General features: G+C 52.9%; 1 protein-coding gene across 2 annotated transcripts in view; it reads right to left on the reverse strand.

Annotated features, from left to right (window-relative positions):
• The window catches only part of PCSK6 (proprotein convertase subtilisin/kexin type 6), a 53,772-nt gene that overhangs the window by 25,644 nt on the left and 8,954 nt on the right, over positions 1-19,174 (reverse strand). Inside the window, exons 4-5 of one of the 2 annotated variants that reach the window (XM_085588965.1) lie at positions 16,374-16,474; positions 3,573-3,677 (exon numbers count right to left, since the gene is read on the reverse strand). In XM_085588965.1, the coding sequence (XP_085445091.1) occupies positions 3,573-3,677; positions 16,374-16,474 (206 nt within the window). Of the gene's footprint in view, positions 1-3,572; positions 3,678-8,599; positions 8,834-16,373; positions 16,475-19,174 lie in introns of those variants that run through there. The other variant, XM_031505705.3, reaches the window with a different exon arrangement.

Genomic DNA, 19,174 nt, shown 5'->3' on the forward strand with positions numbered 1-19,174 from the left:
TCCTGATGGCTCCGGGTGTTTTGGGAGCTGCTCATGGGGATGTCTCTATTGTTGTGACTAAGGTTTTGTAACAAAAGGAATAAAAACACAAGGTGCAACTTCTGTTGAGTTCATTTATGTAAAACTGTCAGCTGAACTGAGTTCTTGCACAGTTTATTGCTTTGTGCCTCAGATGGAGGTGGATGTCAGAAACCCGACAGCTTCCAGCCTACAGCTTGGGTTTTAAACACATATATATTATTAAAAAAAAGCACTGTTGAAAGGGGGAAAAAAAAATGTATTTCATAGAAAAATGATTTTCCACGGTGCCTTGGCTGCCGAGAGTGCACCACTTTGCTTACACAGTGATGGATTTAAACCCTGGAAGCAAAAATATAACTTCATGGTCTAGTTAAAAAAAAATAAAAATACATTAAATAGAGGTTATGGCCCAAATAACGGGCTTTTTTCCTTAAAGCACCACTCCCTGGCAGCATTTCCATGAGTCTGGCTGCCCAAGCCACAGCTACCACCTTTCCCTGCTGCTTTGCAGGATGCAGGGATGATGCTGAAGTGTGGGATTCTGGAGGTTTTGCCAGGAGCTGCCTCACAGGGATGTCTTAATCTCAAACAGGCTCCTGATCGACCCCAGCGCTGCCAGCCAGCAGTCAATGGAGTCATCGTGTGTGGACACAGAGAAATCAGCAGTTTAAGGACATTGATTTCAAGGAAGAGTTGATAAATCAATGTGGCTGGCATGGGAAAATTGGCAAGCAGGAAGGAGTTTGGGCATCCCTGCAACAGCTCCTGCAGATCATGAAGCTCAGATCAACTGATCCAGGGTGGGGAAAAGCCTCTTGGAAATGTAAAATAAAGGGGAAAAAAGATTTTTTTACTAATAGAAATGGCCCAAACTGTTATAGTCCTGAGGCCCAGTTCTACCCTTGCAAACCTTAATGATTGCAGAATCACAGAATGGTTTGGGTTTGGGGGGACCTTAAAGCTCATGTCACTCCAAATCTTCTGCCATGGGCAGGGACACGTTCCACCAGATCAGGTTGCTTCAAGCCCCATCCAACCTAGCCTTGAACACTTCCAGGGACAGGGCAGGCACAACTTTTCTGTGTAACCTGTGCCAGGGCCTCACGACCTTTGCAGCCAAGAATTTTTTCCTAGTATCTCATCTTCCCCTGCCCTGTCAGTGTGAAGCCATTCTCTCTTGTCCTGACACTGCAGACCCTCATCCAAAGTGCCTCTTCAGCTCTCCTGGAGCTCCTTTAGGTACTGACAGCAATTAGCAATAAGGAGGTGACTGTGAGTGGCACCAAAACACCCCATGAGGAAGCTGTGCACAGGCAGCCCCAAACTGGACCCTACACCCTTGCTGGAAACAGAACAGGAGCTTTTTATGTTTCCCCTCACTTTGAGATTTTCGGTGGATGAGACCCAGGTCTGGCCAGCCTGGGAGGCTCCACCAAGCACAATAACCAGCACATGTGAGGGTGCAATTCCCTTTGCAGCTCCAGAAAAGCGATAGTCTAACTTATCCCAGTGGCTATGTAGGAGTTAAAGTGGAGATCCAGGATAAACTAAATGGTTCCAGCACATGTTTGCCATAAAGCACAGCAAATAATTCAGATGGGGTTGATTTTGCCCTGGTGCATTGCCAAAGGCACAGGGACCAAGGCCATGGCATCCTCTGATGAGGATTAAGAGACTGGAGCCGTGAGGATGGAGGCTCAAGCACTGCATGGACCAACATGAGCATTCCACTGAGCAAGGAAAGTTTATGGCAGTAAACACAAGCAAGGGAAGTTTATGGCAGTAAGAGCTGCAAGTGGAACCCTAAGAGGAGTGGCACAGCATGGTGTGACCCCACTCTGCATTCCACTGTCCCTCCCCAGCTCCCACCACCATAAACTATCCCCAGAATTGCTGGATTTGCCACATCCTTCCTCCCTGTCCCTCACTTGCCACATCTCTTGGCTGGTATCAGCCCCAGCAGGAGCAGCCAGCTGCCCCAAGGGTCTCTTGGGGCAACAGGGCAGCTCAGCAGCAGCATGGTCACACAAGGATCAGGACCCTCTCTGCTTCCCCGTGTGTCCTGGAGTCTCCCCTTTCCCAGATTTCTCCTGGGGATGGAGAGCTTGGCCGTGGTCCTCCTGCCCAGCTCATGCCACCGAACCCCACAGCAAACAAACAACAGCGCTGGAAACAATGGCCCCCAGAAGGCAGGAACCACCCAACATCTGCAAGCAACTGGATTGGCTGGTTCCTCAGGATTTCTGCAAGATTTGTTTCCATCTTCCCTATTCCAGCTCCTGTCCTCTGCCTCGAGGTGATGTTTTCCTGCATGCATGCTAAGCTGGTGCCATCCAAATGCATCACTTAAACGATTTGTAAATGTACATAGAAGAGGAGGAGAGAAAGACATGCCAACAGGTTTTGAACTGATAAGGAAGGATTAAGAGAACAGGAGTTAATTGCTCCAGCTTGGAGCCCACAGAGCAAGGTAAGGTAAAAGTTAATATGACTAAAAGCCAATTGATTTAGTTTGCATTATAACCAGACTCATTTAAATGGGGGTATTTCAAATGCAGAGAATTCTGTTTGCTGGGATGCCTGTGCACCCCCTGAGGGCAAACAGCTTTAATTAAAGCCCAGCACACTTCCAGGGCACCAGGCTCCCCTTGACGAGGTTTCCCCCGCTGGCAAGGCAGCCACAAGAACGCCTCCTCCTCAAAAATGTGCTACAGACCTTGTCCAAATATTTAACAGCAAATCTCTCCGGAAAGCCTGGGGAGGGCAGGGCTGCTTTGCGTGTCTGGGGAGATGTGGATGGGACGTGTGATGCAGAGTGGGCTGGAGATGACTTGGGAAGGAGCATCCCAAGGGTGTCTGAGCACCCCAAGGATGGCCAGGCATCCCTGCAGGCACCAGCAGCTTGCCAAAATGGTTTTTTCTGCTTTTATGTCCCCCTCTCCCAAAAAAACCTTCCCACCATTAACCCTTCCCCTGCCCTACACAAGTCACATCTCACAGTGCTCAGTGGGAGCTGGGGGAGGAGGACAGCCAAAGGAGAGCCCCAACCCTTTCCCACTACTCCAAACCCAGCTCGCTCGGGTCCCTCCTTGCCTTCTTCTCCCCCTTCCCATTACTTTTGTCAATTCAGCTGTGCTGAAAATCCCTTTGGATGCTTGCTCTAGGAAAAAAGCAATGCAGAGCTATTGCCAAGGATTTCACACATAGCAACCATTGAGGCAGCAAATGTTGTGGCAACTGGATCAACACCCCAAGCATGCAACAGCCTTTCTGTCCTGGAAAGCTTTTCCCCCTTTTCTTCCTCCCGGCTTTCAGGCAGATGTTAGTGTTTAGTCACTTTTACGTATTTTTCACCACCGCTCTCTGTGCCCGTGTCCAATGAGTCACTCGTGTGTGTGCAGGGCTGTGGCTCCAGGGTAACATGGCATCCCGAGATGCTACAGCTCACTCTTGACCCAGATCAAGCCAACGGCCTTCTCCAGGGACAGGTGGGGACCCCCATCCCACCACCCCACAGGGGTTGGGGGACACCAGGGTGCCCAGCCCCGTACCTTGGGGTCCATGCGGAGGAAGTTGTGTGGTCCCCGGCTGCTCAGCGTGGAGCGCTTAAACGTCTTGCTGTGGTGAAAGTGGTAGTAGTTTTCCAAGCTTCCAATCTGGAAAAAAAAAAAAAAATAGAAGTTGTTTGGGTTGGTTTTTTTTAAAACTGTTTCCCCCTCCCCATTTTGTACTGGCAGCATCAGTGCAGCTATGCCCTGCACCCCAAATCCCTCCCTCCCACAGAGCTCCCAGGGCTGGGGAGGATACAGGATGCTGGCACGAGCCCTGGTGCCACCGCTGTGACAAACAGCATTGGTGGTCAGACGCTGCAGTGGCACAACAGAGCCTGGAAAACATTTTTATGATTTTTCACCCATTAAATGTATCTTTGAAAACTGTCTTTCATCAGCTCCCAAGCAGAAATAATGAGCTAAAAATGAGCTCAGCAGCTGCGGCGCAGCCAGGGGAGCTGTGCCTCATCCTCCTGCTTCTCCGCCCGACGCGCTTCGCCCTGGCTGCGCATAAGGAGAGGTGATGCTATCCCTGCTCGCCCTGGATGCTCCTGGGAAGCGTGGGATATAAATGTGCATTGCCTGGAGTGAGGGATGGCAGCATTTGCAGGAAAACATGGTGCCAGCCACACCACCCTGCCAAGCCCCGGGGTGGCTGTGCTACCTCCGGCCCTCTCATCCTGGCATCTGGAGACACCACAACTCCTCTTTTTTCATCCCAAAAGCACAGATAGGATAAAGTCCTGGGGCTATGTAATGAATCAAGGGATCTCAGCCAGACACCACATGTGAAACATCCCACGGGGATTCACAGCCAGAGGGATGGGAATGACCCAAAAGCTGCACTCACTGGTATGTGGCTCCTAGATCACATAAATTGGGTACAAATTGGGACTTTGCTATAAATTCACTTTTGCTGGAGTTTGGTTTGTTGGGGGTTTTTTTCCTACCCTGCCAAAAAACCCCACATTCCATGTCAGGACCGGGATGTTGGGAGCTGGTGGCATTCCCTGTGTCTTGCTCAGGGACCAGAAAGGGCCATCCTACAAGCACCATCTCCAGCCCATGAGGCAACATCTTGAAGACCCTGTGTGACCCAGGGGCCAGGGTGACATTCCTGAGGCCAGACCAGGCTGGTTGCAATGGAACAGCGGGGAACAAACAGGTTTGTCTGGATCAGATGCTAAAGCAGACGACAACTACTTGCATCTCTATCACACTTGATACCTTGAGATCTGCCAGTGTCTCTTATAAGCATTAAATATTTAATTAGTCTTGCTCTGCCTTTTATGCCAGGATGTCATTTCACCAACTTTACTGCTGTTAGTGTGACTTTTATAATTTATTTCCACTCAAATTAATTTGAACCCTCCCTCTTCCCCCTTCATATTACAGCACAACTGGGCATTTTCTTTAACATCCACATAAAGAGGTTGCTCATTGCAATCTGCATTTGCCTCTTAAACCCATTCTTCAAATCCATTTTCACTTAAAAAAGAGAAGGAGGGTGCTTCAACCTCTCCATATTTTAGGGGAACATTGACAAGGCCACTCTTCATCTTGTTCACTCTGCCTGGAAATCAGAGTATAGAGCTTGCCATAAAATCATAAAATCCTGCAATGGTTTGGGTTGGAAGAGAACTTAAAGACATCCAGTTCCAACCCCCTGCCATAAGCAGGGCCACCTTCCACTAGACCAGCTTGCTCCAAACTTCATCCAGCCTGGCCTGAAAGAGGGATGGGGCATCCACATCTTCTCTGGGCAACCTATGCCAGTGTCCCACCATGCCCACAGTAAACAATTCCTTCCTAAGTAAATTTCTTCCTTCCTTTTCACAAATAAATGCAAAATTACGACACAATGCAAAGCAGCAAAAGCACAGGGAAGGTAATGATCTGATCACAGGCTCTGGGGATTCATAGCCAGAGCAGCAGGAAAAGAACTCTGTGCCCCATTTCTTTATCCTCCTGGGTTTTATGGGCAGAAAAATAAGAAAAACCTTCCCATGCTGGGAATACCTTGAAAGTCTGAGCAGAGGTTGGTCCCGCTGGACCAGCCTGGTAGACCTCCAAATATCCTGTTCCACCTAAGACAGTCTAAGGATAAAAACTTGTAAATGCCAGTTTTCTTTAAATGAAAAAGGATTTGTTGTCCTCCTCATGGTCAGTCAGCTCAGTAAGGGCTCTGCAATGCAACTCCATCTCACCCGAACAACTTAATCTATGCAAAGTACAGCTACACTAGCACTGGTGCCTTCCAGAAGGGTGGATCCAACCGGGAAGGCAGTGAGCACTCCCCTCCTGGGGACACCACCCATTCCCGTCAGGGACAAGGGGTCCAGTCGCTGACCTCCTGCCTTCAGGAATGTAATTCTCAAATGATCACGGATGTGTTCAGCTCAGGAAGGATCAAGCCAAGAGCTGTGTGATGACAGGAATCCGGGAAAGCTCCAAATACAGCCCAAAATTAATCCCATCCCTCTCCTGCACTGCAGGTGAGACCAACTGAGGATGTTCCAGCCCTTCCAAAACTTCGTGTTGGACACCACAGATGGAAAAATGAATACAAACCCTGTAACCAGGATGGGAAGGGGGTCACCATCACCCCCGAGCCAGCAGCGCTGCCCGGGGCTCCGGCACCGTCCCCACAGCGCCCTCGGCCAGGGCCTGTCCCGGCTCGCCCCGGCACGGCCGGGGAACAAAGCCCGGCGGGGAGGAATGAGCAGGCGAGGAATGAGCAGGCGTTCGAGGGTGTAAAAGCCTTTCTTTTGTTTAGTTGTTTGCTTCACTTAAATGGAAGTTGACGCAAGTGATTCCCCAAGGGAAATGTCACTCTGCCATGACCCAGAAGGGTTTAGAGTGTGGTTTGGGCACAGGAAAATGCAGGGAGAGCTCAGAGCTGCGTGTGCCAGCCCCAGCAGTGCCTTTCCCGGGCAGTACCGTGTCAGGAGCCTCCAGGATCGCATCGCAGAGGAAAAGATGTCACCAGCCACCAAGGCAGGGCAGCACTCAGCTGGGTCCTCCAGCTGATCATCACCTCTCCTCCTCCCTCACCACTTCGGACTCCACTCGAACATCTTCCAGGGTGATAACATCCTTGGCAGAGTTTTCCAGCAGGTTCTGTCCAGATCTGGGCCCCCCAGGAGGGCACATCTCACTGGGGACAGTGCCATCATCAGCAGCTCCACAAGCTGATGATGCAGGAGGAGAAGAGTGGGACAGCCAGGTCCCCACAAGGCTCAGCATACCATGAACCTTGAGCACAACACTGCAAATGTCACAAATGAGCACACGTGCAGGGAAAGCAGTCCCTCAAGGTTTAACCCTGGACAGGACCCAGTGGGAAAGAGCCCAAAACCCAGTGGGAAAAGCTTGGAGAGATGGAGGGCTGAAGGCAGGGTGTTGAGAGCAGCTGGGGAAGCCCCAGAGGTGTGGGAGCCAGGAACACCCTGATGCAACCACAGAAATATTTCTCTTGCTCTCCAACCTGCACAGGGCTGCCCTGAGGAGAGGGCTCAGGGGGGAAGGATGGATGCTCCAGTGGAGCCACACTGCACCCATGGGCCAAATGCCTCCAGCATCATAGGGATGAGCTCACATAACCGGGATGCTGGGAAGGAGGGAGGGGTAACAGATGCTCCTGCAGGGAAGGGACACAGCAAAACCCCAAACCAGGAGCTGACGTTAGGCTGATGCAACTTGGGAGAGTGGGAAGTTCAATCAAGATATTCTCTGTCTGAAGAGGGATAAACACTGAAAAGCCCTTTGGGTTGCACAACCACCTTCACCCAGCCCTCAGATAGACGCAATTGAACAATACATGTGATTTTCTCCTTGGTGGGACGGGAGCTGAGCATGCAGGTAGGAGAGTGAGGGTGCGATGTGAGGAGTTATCCCCCACGGGAGCTCACAGACACGGGTGCACGAGACAATGTGCTCAATTCAGCCTCCCCCCAAAAAAATTGTTTATGCAGCACCCCGTGACCTTAATTATAGTTAAAAGCAGGGTTGCGATATAAAGCAAGGTTATAATTTGTAGTCCGGGAGACACCTTGGGCAGGAGGACAACCTGAAGTGTCACCCAGCCAAAAAAGCGCCGGGCAGAGCCATGGCAATAAACTCTGGAACAAAATCCGAGGACACCAGCCTGCATCTGGGATTGCAGAGGATGAATAAATTGAAAGGAAAACGAGCTGCTGTGTGTTAGACACCAGTGTTGTGCGGGGGTTTGAAAGCAAAAGTTCTCTGTGTTCCCAAGATCTCCGATAAAAACCCGGGCCAGAGAGTCCAAAGTTTGTTAAACCCACAAATACAACTTTCCGGGGTGGGAGGAACTTGTGCAACCCCCCAGCGGCGCGGGGCGAGGGCACCCCGAGGAGGGACATCCACTAGGGGGGAGCCCGCCCCCGGGCCAGAGCGCTCCGGCAGCATCCCCGCATCGGCCCCGTTCTCATCCCGACCGCCCCGGGGGGCTCATCTCCCGCTCCCGGGACCCCCGGCATCGCCTCGGTCCCGGCAGACCGGGCAGCTCGGCGAGACCTCCGCCAGCAGAGAGATCTCGGGGTCCATCTCCCGCTCCTGGGATCCTGCCCCGGTCCCGGGAGTGCCGGCAGTTCCACGGGATCCCCGCCGCCTCTCCGGTCCCGGGACCATCGTCGGTTTCCCGGTACCGGTAGTCCCAGTGCAACACGCCGGGCAGCTCCCCGGCGCCGAGCTCCCCGCTCCGGGGATCTGCCGCAGGCTCCCAGCGCCGGAATCCCCGGCAGTTTCCCGAGACCGCTCCGCCTTTCTGATCCCGGGACCCTCGGTAGCTTCCCAGAACCCTCGGCTCCTCTCCGGTTGCGGGACCCCTGGCGTGAGACCCCGGGCAGCTCCCCGAAGCCCCGCAGGCTCACGGTGCCACAACCCCCGGCAGCTCCCCGGTGCACCCGGCGGTCCCCAGTGCGACCCCCCAGCCCCGCATCCCCCGCTCCCGGTGCCCCAGCACCTGCCCGCTCCCGGAGCCCGCCGGCCCCGCCGCCCCTTACCTGCCCCAGGCTGATGTACCCGTAGGCGGCGGCGAGCCGGGCGGCCTCGGCGGGGCCCCCCCGCACCCGCACGGCCCAGTGGTTGGTGTAGACGGTGCGGGCGGGCTCGGCGGCGGCTCCGCGCCCGGGCAGCGCCAGCGGCAGCGCCAGGGCCAGCAGGCAGAGGCGGGCGGGCGGCGGGGCGGCCGCGCTCCCCGCGCCGGGGCCGGCGGCGGGCATGGTGCGGGGCCGGGCCGGGCTGGGCGGAGCGGGGCGCTGCGCCTTTTAACCGGCCCCGCAGCCCGCGGGGGCGGGGGGATGCTCGGGGGGGGCGGGGAGGGCCCGGGAGAGCGGGCGGACGGGGCGGCCCCCGCCGCTGCCCCCCCGCGTCCCCCCGCCTGCCGCCGGGCAGCCCCGCTGCGTGCCCGGCGCTGCTCCCCGGAAACCCCCCGGACACCCCTGCAGCCCCCCTGCCCGACTCCAGGCAGCTCCCCGGACCTCTCCGTGCGCGGCTCTGTGACCCTTCTCCGCGTATCTCCGGACAACTCCCTGTGCCCCCCAGCATTCCCCCTACGCGTCCCGGCGCTGGTCTCCGAACAGACCCCCTCGGTCCCCCCGCGTGTCGCGGTGCTGTTCCGCGGAACCCCCCCTGCCTCCCCGTGCATGTGACCGGACAGCCCCCTGTCCCCGCTGCATCCTCCCCTGCGCGCCCCGGTGCTGCTCCGTGAACAACCACCCGCATCCGCCCGCATCTCGCTGCATGCCCCAGCATCGCCCTCCGGGTTTCGCCCTGCGCCCCACTTCATCGCCCTTTGTGCTCCCGATTCCCGGGGCAACTCCCCTCCTTCCCCCGTAGACAGCCCCCACGCATCCTCCCAGCTCTGCTCCTCAGGTAACACATGGCACCCTTCCGAGAGAGCCCCCGCATCGCCCCCGCATCCCCCTGCATGCCCCGGCACTGCATCTTCTTTTGTGCATCTGCATTCCCCCCGGGCAGCCCTCCATGCATCCTCCCAGATCTGCTCTGCAGGCACCCCCTGAACCCCGCGAAGAGACTCCCCACGTAGTCCCTGCGTTCCCTCAGCCACCCATCATTCTTTCCACGGCTCCACTCCCCACGTAGCCCCTGCATCCCCCTGGGCAGCCAGTCTGAGCCCCCCTCCCCTTCTCTCCCTGGAATGCATTGGCACTGCCCACATCTCCCCCATCCCGTTCTCCCTGCATCCCCCCAGGCATCTCCCTCACCCTCATCCCTCTGTACTACCCCCACATGCACATCCCACTGCATCTCCCCCCTGCATCCCTCCAGCACTGCCCCCACACCCCTGGCATCCCCCCTGCACCCCCAGACGAACCCCAGACAGCTCCTCCTGGGCTTGGGAAAGGCCAGGAGGAACTGGCTGGTGGGGAGGATTTTGGGACAGGAGGCAGGATAAACCTGGCCGTGGACACACCCGAGGGGCAGCACCACAATCCACGAGCTGGGGCAGATGACTGGAGTGCTGACTCTGCCTCCCAGGGATGCTATTCAGGGAACTGCAGGGACCTCGGGGGGTATTAGAAACTGGGCTTTGTTTGGGGAAGGTGGTGGCACATACAAAGGCTGGGCTCAAGAGCAGCCCGGGGATGCTCTGTTCCACAGCCCTCCCTCCCCGCCAGTGTGGGCCCAGGCCGGCAGGGAGCTGACGACTGCCCAAAATGAAATAAAATTAAACCAGTGGCATTGCATTCACTCACACCACAGCTTTACCAGAATCATATCCGAGCTTCAGAAATGCACCCGGAGCTCTCAGGGCCCTGACAACGCGCAGCTGCATCTACAGGCTCTAGCCGGGATGGTCTCAGGGTGGCTGTGATTCCTGGAGTGGGTATTGTCTGTTTTCCAGACCCTGACCAGATTTGAATGGCATTTGGGCCACAAGCCCCACATCCCATCTCTCTGAATGCAAACACTTTCCCGAGCCCCAGACAGATTTGCAAAACCTACCTGGATGTGTAAGGATGAGGGGGCATCCAAGGAGCAGTAAGTACAACCCATCACTGGAGCTGAAGAGGAAAATCACAGCCTGGTGCCACCCACTTGTACCAGCCCTGCCACTGGGCAGGTGAGCTAGTGACAGCCTGAGGAAATAGGGAAGTACTCCCATCTTAACAATGAGATTAATGCAAGGGAAATTTATAGGGAGCCTGTTCAGATAGGGCCAAAATCCTCTGGCAGCTCCTGTGCTGGGCTGGCTTTGACCCATTTGCAGGCAGCAAATACATGGAAGGGGCAGATAGAGGTGAGTCCCTGTGCCACAGACAGGCTTATCCCAGGAAATTACAAATATCAGCAAAATGGGGATTTGGAGGGTTTCTGTGTGCAAAGAGTGTCGTGCTGGCATTAGAAATGTGACAATTTGCTGCCACAATTTGCAGGCACTGGGGAGTTTGGTGACTTTCACCATAAGATGTTACTGAAATCCCTGTGGGCTATCACTGCAGGGACACTGGAGCCTCCAGGACTCATCACCCCACATGTCCTCAACAGGGCTGCCCTGTAAGCACCCTGGGCAGAAAAGATGGGTTGTGTGTGACCATTCCTTCTGATTATGCAGTGAAGAATGGTTTCCATTAGCACCAACACATTGCAAATCCAATCCTCACTTCCCATCTGGTTTATGGGCTTTTCCTCAAGTTTCCCATTGATTAAGGTGTGTGAGATGGATGAGCAGGGCTGGCGGGTGCTAGATGTGCTACGTGTGTGATGCACATCCAGAGAGATGCAGCAGGGCAGAACCAGAGGAGAGGTGGGAATAGATGAAAGAAAACCCTTCGGTTTGAAAACATCCACCTCCCTCTGCTGGGGAAGGTCTGAGGGATGTCGGCAGGGGATGCAAAGTAGGGGCAAAGTATCTCCACAGGGAGCAGAGAAGGGCGAATGAGCTCTGGCAGAAGCAGGGAGGTTTTAGGTTATGGCAGTGGGAAAAGCTTTCTGAAGATTTTCAGAAGAAAGTGACGACAGGAAAGAGATTGCCTTTGTTGAGGGTGTGTGTGCAGAACCTCATTGTGTCTGTGCTAGGTGATAAAAAAATGGGCAAATCCCAGGAGAATCAGGCTAAATCCATGTTTGGGATTGCTCTGCATCCCACTGCAATGCTCAACAGTGATCATCATGGCCATCAAAACCTAGCTACGAGCCACTCACACACACTTCCATCCCAAGGCCATTCACCAAGACTCCTGATGTATCTGCCTGGGGAATAGTTACTGGTACCAGTAAACCCTGTGCCCTGCTGAGCCTGCAATATCATGTGAGCTGGGTGAGGTCCTTGCCCAAATGCTGACTGCAATGTTGGCACCCAGGTTTTCGTGCTCCCTGGTCCCTGCACTGCTCCTGACCTGTCTCCCACTGACATAATTTTGAAATTCAGGGTGGCAATTTTCCCAGATGAACCCAAGGGATTTACCAGGGGTGTCAGGAAAGACAGACTTTAGCCCCACATGCTTTGCAGTGGATGTAGACTAAGGCAGAGGTTCCAGTTAACTCTTTTCCTGGGATTATTTGAAAACCTGGAGAATTACACTGAGCCACCAACAATAAAATAAATTTTGTGAGCTAAGAAGTTAAACAGAAACTGCTGCAAAGGAAGCATGGAAAGAGGCACTGCTGAACCAGTAACGTTTAAACTCTCCTGAATAAAATTCATAATAACCCTGGCATTTTATACCTGTCCATGAATTACAGTTAAAATCCCACCAGGTCCCACACATGCTCATTGCTCTGTACAGCAGTAAGATTACAGCAAAGAGCTGGACGAGCAGGGAAGAATGTAATTTAAATGCTGCTCCTTTGAAAACCAAGCCCTTCTTTTTAAGGCACGTTCAGAAAAGGAAAGTATAAATAATGCACTCAGAAGGTACTATTTTTTCCAGGGGTGGGATGACAGGGCTGGCACTGAGCTGCCTGCCCAGGGCAGACAGGATTGTCACCCTGTTCCTGCCTGTGGAGGAGGGACAGGACAGTGGGAGCTGTGCCTCTGCCTGCTGCAGTGCAAGGAGTTAAACAAACAAAAGCCGTTTTGCAAACACCCACGGTTCAGAGGTGTCCCTGGGATGCCAGAACAGGGAAGCCACTTGGCTTGGAACCATCAGCCAGCCTTGCTGGCAGGAGCTGCCCGGTGAAACCCCCAGCCACAGGAGCCGGGGTTTTATCCTGTGCATGATGAGAGCCTGTCGACATGGAGATTACAGCACAAATCAGGTTAAAACCCATTTATCTGACCCAAGCAGAGCCCGTGTGCTGGGATGTGCAGAGGCGTGAGCGGGGCCATCGCCGTGCCGATGGCTGCGAACTTGTCCCGCTCTGCCGGAGAGTCTGACAAACCCCGTCCATGCATCTGTGCACGGTGGGTAATCCAGGGCATGCAATAATTACACCAGCATACCTGGAAATAGCTCTTTCTGTAGCTCCCAGGCTTAACCAAATGAATGAAATTTGCGCTGGCGTAATTAAAGCGATGCGGTTTCAGGATCTTGTCTGCAGCGGGGAGTTACTGCAGCTTGACTCTTCCCTCTCCGGTGACGGCCACGTGGAAGAACCCCCAGATCCAGCCCCTGACACGGCGGCTCCAGTGCTGACTTCTCACCATCAGGGTGCCCATTAACACCAGCCCATTAACACCAGTTCATTAACACCAGCCTTCAAACCTGTCCGGCAGCACAATGCCTCCAGCGTCCTCCGGCAGCTGCCCGGCTCACTCCAGCACACAGCAGCGATGGCAAAACACTCTGGGCTCTCGGCTGCAGTCCCTGCCCCCCTCTAAGGACTTGTAAATCTGCAGGAGAAATCAGTATTCTTCCATTATAACTATGCTAAACCACAACACATTTATATTCACTCATCTCAAACAATCTCTTTTTTTTTTTTTTTTTTTTTTTTTTTTCCTCTGCTTGCCCTTTTAGGTGTTAAAATAACCCCAGACTCACTAGTGGCCAGATGGTTTTGGGGATATTAATGGCAAAATCCTACACACAAGTGAGCTGCCAGTGAAACTTGCCAGTGGAAAATAAGATTTGGAGCCTCCGTGGAACTTCATTCCCATGGCTGATGTGTCACAGCAGCACTTGGGCTCTGGCAATGGCACCGGTGCTGTCAGTGTGCAGCAGCCACCAGCTTTGCAGCTGGGAAAGCCCTGGGTGAATTCCCAGGAGATTCATGCTCACTGGAAAAATCCTGTCCCTGCCTTTTTCCTTCCATTTCTAAATCTGGATTATGCTTTCAGTCTGAAGAGGTGACATCAAATGTGGCAGAGAGGAAGGAGGGGATGAGGTGGAGCAAAGCCCAAGGAGGTGTGGACAAGTGGCAGCTCTGTGTTGGTGCCCAGCCCTGGTCACAACATTGCTGGTACAGGGAAATTAATTTCCAAATTCTTGAAACACCCATTTTATAAATCTCTGACCCCTGGCAGCTCTCAGTGAGGAATGGGGAAACTTACAGGGGAAAAAGCACTCTGGCCAAGGTAGAAGAGCTCAGAAGCACAGGGATCACCAAGGAGGATGTGCCAATGGTTTTCTGCCATCCAGCACCTCTTTGAAGCACTGAAGGCAGCAGCCAAAGGGATTTAAATTGGGGATTAGAGAGGCTGCCTGGCTGCAGTGATACACTCAGGGTACAGAGCATCCCCAGTGCCAGAGGTTTTAGCTGTAATTAGACCAACATCTGTCCGGCAATGGTCGAGGCTTGCACAGTCGCTGTGTTGCTCCAGGCTGGGCTGGAGATTTCCCACAGGCTCCTCCTGCTCTGCTTTTCTGCAATTTCACAGATATCAGAATTTTTTTTCCATCTGATGAGTTCTTCCTTTCCAGAAAGATTAAATCTTGATTGTCAGGTACTGCTGTAGCAGGCAAGAAGATTTCCCTGACTAGTTCAAATGTCATCCTAGTAAAAATGCTAGTAATAAAAGATAAAAGAGAAAGGGCCCATTACGGACTCAGGCCTGAAAAAATATCCAAAAGATGGATGCTGAAGTTAAGAAACAATTGAAGCTTGGTGGCTGAAGGATGCTCTGGGGACTGCTGGGCCCAGCACACACATTCATAGGGTGGGGAAATCAATCAAAGATAATTGACTGTACTGGTCTTGAACTAAAAGGGAACAAACCCAAGCCTTTTCACCCATCTCAAATATGTTTGGAATTTATTGTTATTTTGGAAATTAGGGCATGGAAGGAAATGCCCAAGCAAGAGGTGGTAGAATGGGGAGATGCTCCACCTGAAGAGGGTGCTGGGACAGGGAGTGGACCATGGGATGTGGCACTTAACCCACTTGTGAAATAGGAATCTTTCCACCTATCCTGGTTGTTCCCACCATCCCAATTCATCTGAGAGCACTGCACCAGGGAGAAGCATTGGAGTCAAGAGGGAGCTGGTAATAAACTGAGCCAACCCAACCCCACCCCTGGAAGAGCAGGTCTTGGAAAAGCCGGTTACACCGGTGCCATGTGGGGACGTGTTGTCACCATGCAGGGGGGGCTATTTCAGGCTCCCCCAAAGGAAGCATGGCTGTTGCTGTCAGAATGATAGCTCCAGGGCTGGATTTGGGATCAAAAGTTGCACTCCTAGAAGGGGTTGGGGGTCACCAGGAAGGGACACTGCTGTCTGCTCTCTATGGCGGCTTTGTCAGATCAAACACGACTTTTCTATTTCACCCCCAGCTGGGGTGATGTACCAAAGACTTGGCTGTGACTGGCACAGGATGAGCCTCCCCACTGCATTTTCACTTCCCAAAAAACCCCACTGCACCAGGAGCAGAAGCACAAGAGGAGAGCAATGAGCTTGGAGGTGGAGAGATGCAAAGATCAAACCAGATCAAACCAAACCAGAGATGCAAAGACCAGCGATTTCAAAATAAAATCCAACAGCCCAGGGAAAACACGGTGTGTTCTTGCCAAGGCTATCATTTATGCCAATCAAAAAAAAAAAAAAAAACCAAACTGGCATGACACGAAGGAGAGCTGCATGGTATTTCCTGAAAAGGGTGTGGAGAGCATCCTTGGAAAGCCTGCCCTGCACAATGTGCTTGCTGTTTCCAGAAAAATAAAGTTTGCTGTGACCCACCTGTCCCTGAAAAGCAGCTATTTAGGGCTGGAACATGGTCAGCCTGGAGTCAGTGGCTGGGTCTGTCCTGACTGCAGAGCAGCTGGCACCTTTGCCAGGATTTGGGGTTTGGCATTTACCTGCAGCTTTTTAATTGCTGTAAAATGTCTTAGAAAAAAATGCAGGAGAGCTGCCCAAGCACCAAGTGCTCACAACTGAAGGTCTTTCCTCCACAGCTTTTGGCTGGTGGCCATTAACCCCCATACCAGTCCCCAGAGCCATGACAGAACAGGACAGGAGGGGTTTTCTCCTTTGCCACCTTTAGACTTTGGGAGTATTTTGACTCAGCTGGTAATCTGGGGGGTTTAAAGCAGCAGCTTTGGTGTTTGCTGTGGGAGTGATGGGTGGGAGCAGCCCCATGGGACAGTGGAGAGACTCTGCTGGCAAAGGACAGGAGAGCCCCCATTGGGAAGGGTCAGCTTTTGGTGGAGAAGGGAGTATCCCATGGGTTTGTGTCTCCTCATCCCCTGGCAAGCCAGGACCAGGACTCGCTCCCCATCCCAGTGGCAGAGCATGCTTGGGGCTCACCAAGGGCATTTCTGAAGGTTTTGGCAGCATGCCCAAGTGAGATGCTGGCAGCATCTCCAGTGATCTCCAAGTGAGCTTACCTTTGACATGGAATTTCAATGGAGAGCATGGAAAACAAACATAAACTCACAGTTTGGATGGGCTTTCTTCTGTCTGAGAAGCTCAGAAGCTGCAGGCAGGCAGTATTTGGGTGACCAGACTGGATCCAGTGTTCTCTGGGCGGCCACGATGCTGAAAGAGAAGCAGCTCCACCTTAGGGCAGGCACTGGTGCTGGAGTAGGGCCGACCTCGACACCAATTCAACCATCAGCCATCATCTGTGCCAGGGACTGGCAATATCTGCTTCAGCCTGCAGCCAGACTTGGAGCAAACACCAAGGTCTCAAGACTTGGGATCAGTTTGGGGCTGAAAATTTGAGATTCCTTTAGTCACATTGAATAAAAAAAACCTCTAATGTTTGTTTTCTTTCCTAATGAGGTTGGGGGGGTAAAAAAGGCTGTTTTCAGCAAATCACCCTTTGCATCCTGTGAAAGCACCCTGAGACCCACAGTGGGTGGAAATCCCACACAGAGCAAAACTCTGCAACAATAAAAACTTGTCCTTGGTGGAAAAATAACTTTAAAAAAAAAAAAAAAAAAAAAAAAGCCAGTCAAAGACAAAGCAGGGTTCTGTGAAGCCCTGGACATATCTGGATTAGTCCCATAAAAATCAGCTGTTGTGGCATATCGGCTTCCCTGCAGGAGACAGCAGGAGAGATGCTAACCTGGTCTTGATTTGAAAGCTGCTTATTAGTTCTCATCAAGCATAATTATGCTTCAAAGCCAAATGAGATGTCCAACTGAATTCTGAACACACATTAATGTTTTTAAATGTGAAAAAAACCAACAAAACCCTATTTATTGAATCCCAGCCAGACTCCAAATGATAAAATAGATGCTGCTAATGGCTCTGGGAAGGGAGGGCTGGAGCTTCACTGCAGTTTTGCCAATTAAATTGTTATTACTCACCAATTAGTCAGGAATCAACCCTGCTTTTAGTGATATCTGATTAAGTGTGTCCTGCAATTCAGCCTCAGTTGTTAACCAGGGGAAAGAAACACCTTCTCCCCATCAGCCCCACTGGATACTCAGACTGGGCAGGGTTTGTGCCCACCCTGCTCATGAAAAATCCCTTTTTCTTCCAGCACTACCACTGTCTTGGGGAAAATACATCTCAAGGACCCACGTAGGCACGGCAAAACCTTTCATAGCCAGGAAGGAAATGGGAAGGAAATGAAGGAAAAGGGGAAAATTAACCACATGCAGAGGGTGGCTTCTCCCCCTGCAGCTCGCAGGTTGCTGCTGCCCGGCACATGCTGAGCCATGCCCATTCACAGGCTTTTCCAAATATTATCCCAATATTTTCTTTCAGTTCCCAGATAAATGGGCCTCTTCAGCAAGCTTTAAGCTTGCTCTGTTCCAACATTTTCTTTAAAGCAGCAGAGGAAACCTTTGAGTTGTGCCAAGCTGCTGAATCCTGCTTTCAGGGCTGAGCTGCAAGGGGTTTTCCAACAAAAAATAGGGGCAGTGTTGGGCTTTTTCCTTGTTTCATCAGGAAATATGAAAGAGGCCACATCACCCCTTAATCTTCCTTTCTTCCTGCCTCCTCTCCCACCCTGCAGTCTGTCTTTCCTGTGCTTTCCTGTGGTCTTCAGAAATTTCTGAGCATATTCCCAGATCTCCATAGGATGCTATGGGTGAGGAAGAGCATCCTGCACAGCATCCTCCTTCTGAATACCCCTGAGCCATGGAGAAACTCCAGAGGACCTTGGTGTCCCCCATGGGGCTGGAACAGCAAGGCCACAGCACCTGAGGGAGCTGAGGAAAGTGCCTATGCAATGGCCAGGGAGGGTGGAGCCAGACAAAAGATAAGAAAACACAAAAGAATAAAAGAGCAAACTTTCAGAAAATGTTAGTGCAAAGATCCACTTCCTTCCAGGGACTGGGTGCAGCAATATGCAGAGGGTCCATCCAACCAAAATTATACTGAGCAGAGATGATTGCTCACCTCCTTGTTCCAGGTGAGGAGATAGCTCTGGATGCCCTGGCTGGCTTGGATAGCACCTGGACAGGGAGAACAGCCCTTGGCTACAGGGACAGGGCTGGTAAGAAGCTTTGTGGGGATCTGAGGTGCAACAGGGTGAAGGAGGGGAAGGAAAATCTAAAGATATGATAGCTTTGGGAGTCTCTGATGGGCTGGAGAGGGACAAGAGCAGACCTGGTACAAGGGGCATTCCTCAAGGCATTTCCTGGCTTCTTACTTTGCCCTACACATCTACAGCTGGTGCTTACAGGGCTTGAGGGGGGCAAGGGAGGTAATGCTCCCAAAGCACTGAGATTTGTGGGGTCTGTGGTAATGTGTCCTTGGGAAATACCACTAAGCACTCCAAAGCTGTGATGTGCAGGAACATCCCCAAAGTGATACCCAAAGGGGTCCAGCCCTGGTGATGGGACAAGCTCGGTGATTGGGGATGGGATGTGGCCCTTTCCCTTGTCCCCAGCTGGGTTCGTCTTCCTGGAAAGGGGGAAAATCCCGTTTTCTCGGTCCACAGGATGGGGCATGAGGAGGCCAACAGCCCCAGCAGATGTGGGATCCGTTGTGGTCTCTGCCTGTCCCCGTCCTCTGGAGCGGTGCAAAGGCCGCATCAGCTCGTTTCCTCCCACCGTTCCTTTATCCCGGAGCATCCCTCGGGGCTGGGGCACGAATATTCCCCGCAGGGCCGTGCCACGGGTGTCGGGGTGTAGCCGGGGACGTGGAGGAGATGCCAGTGTCCCCGGAGCCCGGGGAGCCCGGGGAGCCCCAGGGCTGCCCGCGGCCGGTGCGCCGGGCCGGCACTAGGTGGGGATGGCACCACGCCGCGGGGAGGAGGAAGGGAGGAAGGGCAGCGCCGGG

The sequence above is a fragment of the Lonchura striata genome, chromosome 10, assembly GCF_050655825.1.
Source record: "Lonchura striata isolate lonStrDom1 chromosome 10, ASM5065582v1, whole genome shotgun sequence".
Taxonomy (NCBI): Eukaryota; Metazoa; Chordata; class Aves; order Passeriformes; family Estrildidae; genus Lonchura; species Lonchura striata.